General features: G+C 40.9%; 1 protein-coding gene across 2 annotated transcripts in view; it reads left to right on the top strand.

Moving 5' to 3' along the window:
• Positions 1-10,403, top strand: part of GABRB3 (gamma-aminobutyric acid type A receptor beta3 subunit) — a 247,162-nt gene that overhangs the window by 177,359 nt on the left and 59,400 nt on the right. For both annotated transcript variants that reach the window (XM_019525478.1, XM_019525477.1), the window contains exon 4: positions 3,676-3,896. In XM_019525478.1, coding sequence (XP_019381023.1) covers positions 3,676-3,896 — 221 coding nt within the window. The remainder of the gene's footprint in view (positions 1-3,675; positions 3,897-10,403) is intronic.

Raw genomic sequence — 10,403 nt, 5'->3', positions numbered from 1 at the left:
GGTAGGAGCGGGATGACGCTCCATGCTCTGACAAAACAGCAGTTGAGAGACAGACTCACCCAACTTGTTTCTGAAGTCTTCTTTTATAGGGATTGGCATCCTTTGTTTCAGCACTTTGGGGGTTTTCCATACCCAGCTTCTGCTTTTGTGGTTGTTCTTCATTTGTCTTCAGCTTATCTCAGCCCAAGGTCAGTTTGGTCATCAAAGTTGGTATCTCAGCCTTGGAGTGTCCTTGCTGCCCATCTGGCAGGATGGGTGCATTCCTCCTCCTTGTTATCTTGTTTGTGCCCTAGGCCTAAAAGGGATTCTTCAGCCATTCATTAATTAGTTTACTGACTGGTAACTTACATTTGGTGTCTTGTTGCTTACATAAACAGTTAATCTTTTCAGTTCAATCTTTTCTCCCATCTCTATGCCATTCTCTCACCATTCATATACACTCATTCAAAAAAGGGCATACAGAGTTCATTCACTTATGTCAAGCAAAAGAATAGAAAATGGAGTTTTCAAGTTACTTACAAGGACAAAACTAACATGGTTACATTTCACTACTATTACACTTTATGTTAACATCAGCTACATTAGTTCAGTTCATGCTACTCAGAGCAGGATGGTGCATGGTCCTGCTCTTGATGGCTAGAAAATAATATTTAGAGGTTTTCTTTTGGGAATTGGCTTGTAGGTAAAGTAGATATGGTCCAGGGGAATGGCAAGGGTTAACTGGTTTCTAAAAACATGTTTGTGACAAAATTCCTTCAAGGCCCAGTGTGTCTGAAGCCAGCAGATACACAGGATGGGAAATTGAAGACATGTACCACACTGTTCCATAACATAAACAGTGTATCCAAACAGAGATAAGGAATTCTGCAGCATTGGCACCAGGTCACAGTTCCCAACTGCAGAGCCCTTGGGATTTCTGGCTTTGGACAGAACAAATTAGGAGACTGGTAAATAACCAAATTAAGCTGTGTGCATGTGATGGGTTTGGGGAACAAAGTAATATGCTGACAGGACAGAATATGCCCAGTATGATGACCACAGGGAAACCAATCAACAATGCCCAGGAATGAAGAGTCATAAGAGGGGAGAAAGAATACAAAAGGAGGGATTTCAGATCAGCAAAGGGTCCCTGAGAGGGGAATTTGAGGCCCCCGTGGACAGAGGGCTCACCACCAGTCCGTCTCACCCACTTGACTGATAGGTGGTGGGCCTCAGCTCTTGACATCTAACATTCAAGAGGGAACCACAGGGTGAAGTGCGTGTACTGGCCAGATATAACTTCCTTCTGTGACAGTCCTAGGACTGGTAGATATAGAATTGGGGTGGTTATTTTTTTTGCCTTTCCTGCATTATTCTTATCTGCTATCACTATGTATCAATAAAATTTGCCTATTATCAAATGGAGAAGTCATGGTCTGTCTGAGGTTTTGGGTCCACCTGGAACAAGAAGAATTAATATCATTAAGGTATCTGGGTCATAAAACCATTGCCAACATTCTATCCTGCCACTTCCTTCCAAGAAACCATCTTGAGCCATGCAACACACTCCCGCTCTGAGCCTCCCTTGTTTACAGCACTTCAGCTTGAGCTGTAAAGAATGGGGAGCTAGAGCCATCCCTGGTCCCTGCCAGGCCAGGGACACAGCTGGAGCCCCTCCCACCCCACCCCTAGGGCTGGCTTGGAGATTGGGAGCTCACCAAGGTGAGGAAGGGGGCACTGCCCTTACCTAGCAGGACATACAGTGCCAGCAGCAACAGCTCCTGCAGAGAGCACAGCCTGCTGTGCCTCATGTCCACTAGTCCCTGTCACAGCCTCTCCTCTCTGGGTGCCTTCATTGCTGCTACCCTGAGCTCCAAGCTCCCAGCCCAGAGGAGGAGAACCTAGCTCTGCTTCCAGTTGCCCTGCCTCCAATCGCCCTCCTCTCATTCCTCCCAGCCCCAAACAGCTCATTGCAGGCTGGAAATCTGCCAGCCTGCAAGGTAAAACTCATGTTTTCCTGCTTCAAAAGGGAAAATCTGTGGTTTTTTCCTTCAATGAGAGAAAATCCACATTTTTCTGCATTTTCTGCAGAAAATGGAAAACCCATATCCCTGTTTATGAGTTAGGTAACAATCCCACAAACTTCCTTAGTTTCCCTCTTAATACAGAGCAAGCACACATTTTACAGAGGTAATTTATGGAAGAAAAGAGACGGCAAGATAAAAAGTTCTAACGAAGCTCACATACATTTTGGGCTTGTCAATACTGCCTTCGTAGCAAACCCAAGAGCACTGCTATGAAGTATGCTGCACCCTCTCAGATCCTCTCTGTATGGGCCAAACACTGGACATGGCCATCCTGAGGATACACCAATAATAATATCTGAGAAATAGCAGATCTGGCCCACTGTAAAGCAACTATATTGTAGAAGTGTGCAAAACTTCGGTCTGTGATTTCATTCGGAGAAGATGTGGCCCAATTTAGAGGCCAAATCACTGAATCTGAGTTGAATTGGGAGAAGAAAAAAAAACTCTCCGAATCAATTTGGAGCCTCCAAATTGATTTGGAAAAGATTCTGAGATTCAGAGATTTGGAAGGCAGTCTGTCAGAGGAACAGAAACTGAGAAGAGGGAGGGGGAGCAGGGGACGACAGACTGACATCTGTAGCTGGCCAGTGACTGTGATCTTTCCCTGAGTCCCCTTCCAATCACAGTGTTCTGGGTGAGGGACTTAGAAACAGCATATAAGCCTCTGTCTGCAGGCTTTCTGTGCCTTTTGTGAGCTGTTTCTGCCTGAGTAACAGCATCTGAAAGGTACTGGACTGGCTTGGCTTCCTACATAGTAAGTCTCCTGCTACTTTCTGTTCTTGGAAAGGATTGGATATAGCTTACTAACTAGAATTCCTCTACTTATCCCTATCCAATCCATTTCTTTCAATTTATATTTGTTCTTGTTTGTTTTTTTCCCCACACTTCTTAAAAAGAAAGCTGAGTTTTCCCTGGAAGTGAAACCCCTGCACCTATCTGCTTGAAACTTGGCAGGCCCCATGCCCTTAAAAGGGGCTACCACCCCTGTTGTTTTCATTCAAATCTGCCTTAACACCCATGACATGAGTTTAGCTTTCAGCTGTTTGAGGTAAAGTTTCCCAGAAACCCCATCATTTATCTCCTTGAAATTTGGCATGCTTCATGCCCCCAGAGTGAGCTACCATCCCTGCAATTTTTATCTGAATCAGCCAAAAAATGACAACGTTATAGGTATTTCAGTGATTCCTATTATAGTCTATGGCTGCATTTCCAAATCTCTCCGAATCAGCACTGAATTTTATGAAGCTGATTCAGCCAAATTGATTTGGGACTGTGATCCGAATCTCCAAATCAAATCATGGTCCTCCAAATCAGCTGAATCTGAATCAAATATTTCCCTATTCGCAGAGGCCTACTATATTACCACTATTGAATTTTATAACATTATTTAAAGATTTCTTGTTTGAGTTGTTTTATTCTGATGTTAATTTAAATTTTAAAATTCACTAAAATTGAGAACAGGGTGTAATAATGATGTTACATTAGTACTGCTTAAATATTTTTTATACGAGTGTATCTATCAATGAAACATAGTATATTTGTTTCCTCATAAGATAATTATTAATCTGATCCAGCCCTGATTGTGATATTTTTCTTTTCCCTTCACCAGGATTACACCTTAACTATGTATTTTCAACAATATTGGAGAGATAAGAGACTAGCTTATGCTGGAATACCTCTCAATCTTACCCTTGATAATAGAGTGGCTGATCAACTCTGGGTGCCTGACACTTACTTTTTAAATGACAAGAAGTCATTTGTGCATGGAGTTACAGTGAAAAATCGAATGATCCGCCTTCATCCAGATGGAACAGTGCTTTATGGCCTCAGGTCTGTACTTTATGATAAAGATTTCATAAGCATTGTTTTGTATTGTTGCTATTTATTTCTTGGTACAAGGTTATTACAAACTCTGTGTAGCATATTATGCAACCTTCAGTTTCAATCAGAAAGATGCCTGTAGAAAATAAATGACACACTCAATGTTTCTTAATTTTGCCAGGAGTGTCTTCAGTCAGCTCGTATCTGTTTATGTCTAGTAACCATATCTGGAAAGGCCTGTGGTTACAAACATTAATTGCAAACCTGAACATCCATTTAAAAAACATGGACAGGGAGGTGTTATCTCCTCTGTTGATATCCAGGACTCTGTAACAGGAAAAAAAAAATCCTGGAACACTAGAACCAAATGCACTTAAAACATAAATGCATACATCTTCTAATTTTTTTCTAGGAGGACCCAATGCTGAGCTCTACTGAGACCACTTTAATTTTTATTCTGAAAGTGTAAATGGCCCTTAAAATACACTGCGTTCTATACACTTTATAGCTTTGCTGGAATAGCTATGTCAATTAGGAGTATGAAGAAACCCCCTTAACAGACCAAATTAGGCACTGTTATAATGGTAAAAAATGTGCTTTTCCTAGTACACCTTATTCTGTTCAGGCTGGTCTAGCAAAGAACAGTATTGCTAGTAGGAACTGCATCTACTGTATGGGACATTCCCACTAGTTCTACCAGCATAGCCACATCAATGAAAAAGTTTAAGGGTAAAAAAGATTCAAGCCCCTGTGTATTGTTAGACCAGTATAAAGGGGTCTAAGCACAAATTAGAATCAAACCCAAACAGTTTAAGAGAAATTTAAGAGAATGTAGAATTCTTTTTAGAAACTGGAATGGGATGGAGTCAAGTCAAGTCAGTCCTGAGGCCTCTGTGACTATTGGAGCCCCTTAGGTGCTATTAAAACCCTCCTAGATTAGTTGAGTTGCTTTGCATCATTGGTGATTCTTTGGGCAGAGTGACCTGCTGACACCCATCTCCTCTGCAGGTATGGATGGCCATTGGCGCACAAGGACCTCATCCACCCTTTGACAGGTCCTGTTTTTAGCCCTGCTGGGTATCCAGTTACCCTCCTCTGGGCTAGCCCAGGTAGGGGCACCAGTTTAGTTGCTCACAGCCCAACTATGGAACCAGGTTGTACTGGTTAACATGGTACCAGATAGCAGACTAAGACAGTCCTGGCTTAAGAGGCTAGGCCTGACCACAAACAGGATGGAGATAGGGTATATTTCCAGCATCGCCATTTGACTACGATACTCTCTCTCCTGTTTTTATCAGGAGTTTCAGTTTCACTTAACATGGCCTTGACTCCTCACTCCCCTATGATCTATTACATTTTGTGTATTAATTATGATTGGCTGAGTCTTTTTTAGATAAAAATAGGAAGACTCATACTTTTATGAAGGGCTTGAAGAAACTGAGTACATGAATGTTTAGAAAATGATTGTGGTGCAACTGGGTTTGATGAAAGAAGTATTTTCCTTTCATTTAGCTTTGCATGCCAGAAATCAGTGTTTCCACTTTTGATACCTGGCGCCCGCTTTTTTCTGTATTAAAACTGTTGGCACACTTCACTCTTACACCCAAAAAGGTATATACATACGTATTTCAAAACTTATATTCCATTCCCCTGCCAAAGGAAATTATACCAGTGCTGAAATCTACTGTAAAAAATAACACTAAATACATCTTTCTTTAAGCAAAGATTAGTCTCTGTGGGCATTTTTACACATGTATGCATTGGAGCACCAGGCACTTTGAAAAGCTCCCAGCGCTGCAATGCATGCAGTTGTATAAGCAGCAAAATGCACATCAGTGCTGAGAAAATAGCGGCAAGGTGCTTATGAACTAAAACACCTCAGAGGTGCTTTAGTTCAAAATCTCACCAGCACCATTTTCTGCATGCTAATGCATATTTCAACACTTATACAACTGCACGTGGCATGATGTCATTCACCTTAGCTCACACATGGAGCAGACTCAATTAAGCAGTGGATCTCTAGTGCATCACTAGAAAAAAATATGTGTATAAATGCCCTATACCAGTGGTTCTCAGCCTTTTTTAGCATCGGGGCCACAGCTCCATAACTTTTCTGAATCTCACAGTACCCCAGTTAAAAACACTGAGATCTAAATTCAGAAAAGATACGGAGGAGGGCTTTGAGGCTAAAAAAAGTTGAAAATCACTGAAATAACTGGTGCCAGTTAAGGGCATCTGGGGCAGGTCCTCACACTACTGTGCCCTGTTCTTTCTACTGTCTGACCCTTCCCAACCCCCGGTCTTTACGTCAGGGGGGAAGGGCAGCCCCCTGCACGATCTCACACATGGGTGACCAGCCTCTTCTGCCAGCCCTAGGAGCATGGGAGGAGTGGAGGAAATGAGCCAAGCTGCAAAGAATGGCTCTATGTCCACCTGCCCTCCCACTTGCAGCAGAGTGAGCTGCTGGGAGCACTGGTGGTGGGATCAGCACAAGGGCTTTCTAGACTGGGGAAGGGCAGAAAAAGGCAGCAGAAGTGGTAGCAGTCCCCAGAGGCACTGCTGGCCTAGACAAGGAAGGAGAGCATTTACCCACAGGGCAGTCATGCAATAAACTTCCATCCCTCTCACAGCATGCTAGTGTGTCACAACCACCCTCTGGGAATCACTACCATAGAACGTATTGAAAATGGTGAGATGTTTGGTGGTCTTCCTATGAGAATTTCAATATCTACAAAAACCTTAGAAAATATATGTTTTTACATTACTTACAAATATGAGCCAATTAGCTGACTGGCACTCCCGGCTTTAGAGGCACACTGAAGTCAAGGGCTCTGATCAGCTTCTGAGGTTGGGAGTGCCAGTCAGCTGACTGGAGCTGCCAGCCTTGGGAGTGCACCAGAGTTAAGGGCCCTGATGCACTACCGAAGCCAGAAGTGATTGTCCTGGCCACACATTTAATTTAAGGCATGATGGAAATCAGCCACAAATTTATTATGCATATTTTGTGGAATAACTTTTTACTGCCTGTTTTATTGCATCACTAATTGCATAAGTGTGTGGCCAGGTAACTACTTAAGATATGATTAAACTGGTTGAGCATGTCCTAAATGTAATGTCTGCAAGAGCCTCACTCTCTATTTCCTTCATACCAAATATAGACTGCACTACAGCCCAGCTTTTGCAGTATATCTGAGCTTTCAAATAACTGGATGAAGTTAAACTTTACCTGGGGCTGATAAAAAGGGAGTAATATCTGAAGCCTTGACACCGTTGATCAAAGGAAGGCATGTCTATATGTGCATTTATCCAGCTTAAAGTTACTGTGCAGTAAGTGAGAATAGGCTGGCATCTGCATGTATGGGTGTTAAAGCACATTAATGCTGTGTGGACTGACTTGGGAATAAAGTTAGTCCCGAGTCAGTCCATCCACACAGTGTTACTGTACAATAAGGCATCTACACATGCATTACTGTGTAGTAACTAATCCGGCATAAATTTGAAACCTGCATAATACAGGTATCAAATTTTCCTGTAAAATTTATGCCAAGTTGGGGTAAGTTACCATATTTACTGCGCAGTACAGGTGTACATGTATAGATGTGCACCCGTTCTGCACAGTGATTTCAGTTACTGCACAATAAATGTGCATGTGTAGACATACCTGTAATCTATTTTTCAGGTGCTAAGGCAATATGCAGACAGTTGGTTCTTCCAAGTTCTTTGCTGCTTGTAATTACTCAAATGGCATCAGTAGTAAAAACACATTCCTTCTAAATGTCTTCAACCTCTCAGGTGTCTGTGCCTCTTCCTGTTGAATAAGAGCCTATGGGGAAACTGGAGATGTTACAGTAGGTAGTGCTCCATTTTTTGAGCAACTCCGGTTCTCAAAAATGTGTAACTGAAGTGACGCACATGCCCCACTCACTCACTGTTCCCTACTTGACATGACTGAACGCTAATTTTAAAGTGATTGAGCTTTGGTTATCTCAGATTTCTCTGCTGTCTCAAAGACAGTGATTTGCCACAAACACCATGGTTCATAAAGAATGATGTATTTAATAACTCCAAGAATGAGACAGGAACTTTTCAGAACCTGGCCTGTGGTTTTGAAAGTTCCTTCCATCACGTATCGTATTGATGACAGATCTTATTATGTGCTAAAGAAGTAAAACATTTGTGTCTATACAATATTTCCTCAATAATAATGCAGAACAAACCAAATCAAAACAAAAGGCTTTTAGAAAGAGGGGATGGAAAATATGGTCTATTTGATTGTTTGCATGCATACCATAAACAAAATCAGTTTGCCCAAGATGTCATAAGAATGAATGTTATAAACACACAGAAAGAAGAATATTTTTGTGAGTCTCTACTATAATTATTGTAGTTTAATAAGGCACTCAGTCTTGAATGTAATGCTTAATATCGAGCTAGGAAGAGCATTGAAATAACCAATAGCTCCCTCACAGAGAATATTACACAATTTAGATTAATCTCTTTGGGCAGGAACCATTTGATTATCTTGTGTCTGTATTATGACTCCTGGCATGATAAAATTGAGATCCCTAGGTAACAATTTAATATAATAATAAAGTTCAGGAAGAAGTAGCAAGTAAAAAGCTGGATAAGGGGACCTTATGCAAGTGCAAATCTTTCTTTTCTGTATTGCATTCATCTAAAATGATATGAATTTGTGTTCGGCCTGATGTTTATTTGACTCTTTTAACAGTTTCTATGTCAGTGCTCTGATGCTAGGTTATGGGAGCCTTAGCATCCAACTGTGCCAGGCAGTATCTCGTCCATAACAAAATTAATAGAAATGTTTCTTTGTAAGAGCAATATGAGCTTGAAGGAAAGTATTGAAAAATACATCCAGTCATCCAATCCAGTTCTTACTTACTGGTCATAATAAGGTCCAAGACATATGACCCTTGGCTGTAATCTCAACTCTTTGTTCAGAAAGTTATCCTCTGCATACCTAAGAAGTTACTTGGGTGTAGGTTGTATCCATGTTGGTCTAAGGACATAGGCAGACAAGGTTCTTTGGGTGAATCTGATATCTTTTATTAGACCAACTTAAATAGTTGGAAAAAATGTTCTTAGCAAGCTTGTGGGTTTAAAAAGCCCTCATCAGGCTGAGGAAGCATCTGCAGATGAGGAAGCACACACCAACTGCAAATGCATCTTTTATAAATGTAGATTCCCTGTCTACTTGACATCTGACAATAGTTAAACACTCTGATACATAATGAACTGTTATACTTGCAACTGCTTTTGCATGAATTTATCTGCCACTGTAGAATCTTTAACTAAATGAGCCCCCATTCAGTATAGCAAATCTTGTCCAGATTTTTTTAAATTAATGATATTCATCTAATTAAAAGATGAAAGAGTACTGAATTGTTTGGATCCTTGATTTGTATCACAACAACCAATTGAATTGTGTGCATATTAATCTCATGTTATAAGAAATGTTGTTTTGTAAAGCTGATAATTGTTTGGATTTTGCCATTTAGGACATTCATACAATGATCATCTATCAAAGGTGGCATTTATTTATTATTTTTTCCTCTGTGCCTGATTGGTGGTAGTTTTGTGTGCCAAGTCAGAGCTGTTAATAGTTATACTGGAGAGAGATTAGTCTTTATAATTAGTAGATCTAAATCTAGCACCTTGCCTGAGGAGACAACAAAGCATTGGGCAGATGCTCAATGGAGAGAAATCCTTCCCCTAAACCACAGAATAACTGGGGGAACTACTGTCTATAAGCTACTCCTGCCACTGAGACACATGTTAAGAATAAAAGCAGAGCATCTGCCATGACAGGCATGCCATTGGGCAGTTGGAAGTAAAATGGGCCAACCAAAGGAATTCCTCCAGGAAATGGTATTTTGTAATTTAAAGCTTTTGGATACTAACAACATAGAATATATTCAAAGACCAGGAAAGCAGAGCATTGATACTTCCATAAGCTATATTTGGCCATGTGGGAGGATTCAGATTCTACTTTGCCTTTTCCTTAGCCTCCCCTTATAAATGTAAAAATGGGAATATCTGAATAGGAGCAGATCCACTGGCTATACCTGCATCAGGCCCACCCACTGCCAGTTGCCTGTATCCTCCCCACACATTAGTTTCCTTTAATGTGATAGTATTGCCCCAGATGTCTGCTAAAAAAACTCTTCACTGTCAGTGGAGGCTAGATTTGGCCATTGGAAATTCAGTTCTAATTATGCCCCAGCTAGTACCATTTACAAGAAAAATGCAATCTGTTTGAAATACCCAATATGTTCAAAAGTAACCATTTTTTCTTCTAAATCTGGAAGGAACAGATAGCACATTTATGATAAAATAGAAAAATGACTGGAGCTTCAGCCTTGTTTGTTTGTCATGTCTTACCTCAATATAGGCTTAAGTAGAAACTCCACAATAAATTACATTGGCTTTGGCAGGAGATAGTTTCATAGTTTCATAGTTTCTAGGGTCGGAAGGGACCTGAGCAGATTATCTAGTCCG

This window comes from Gavialis gangeticus, unplaced genomic scaffold (assembly GCF_001723915.1).
Source record: "Gavialis gangeticus isolate Ggan-Ray unplaced genomic scaffold, GavGan_comp1, whole genome shotgun sequence".
NCBI lineage: Eukaryota > Metazoa > Chordata > Crocodylia > Gavialidae > Gavialis > Gavialis gangeticus.
The sequence above is the reverse complement of the archived record's forward strand: the minus strand, read 5'-3'. Positions and strand labels throughout refer to the sequence as shown.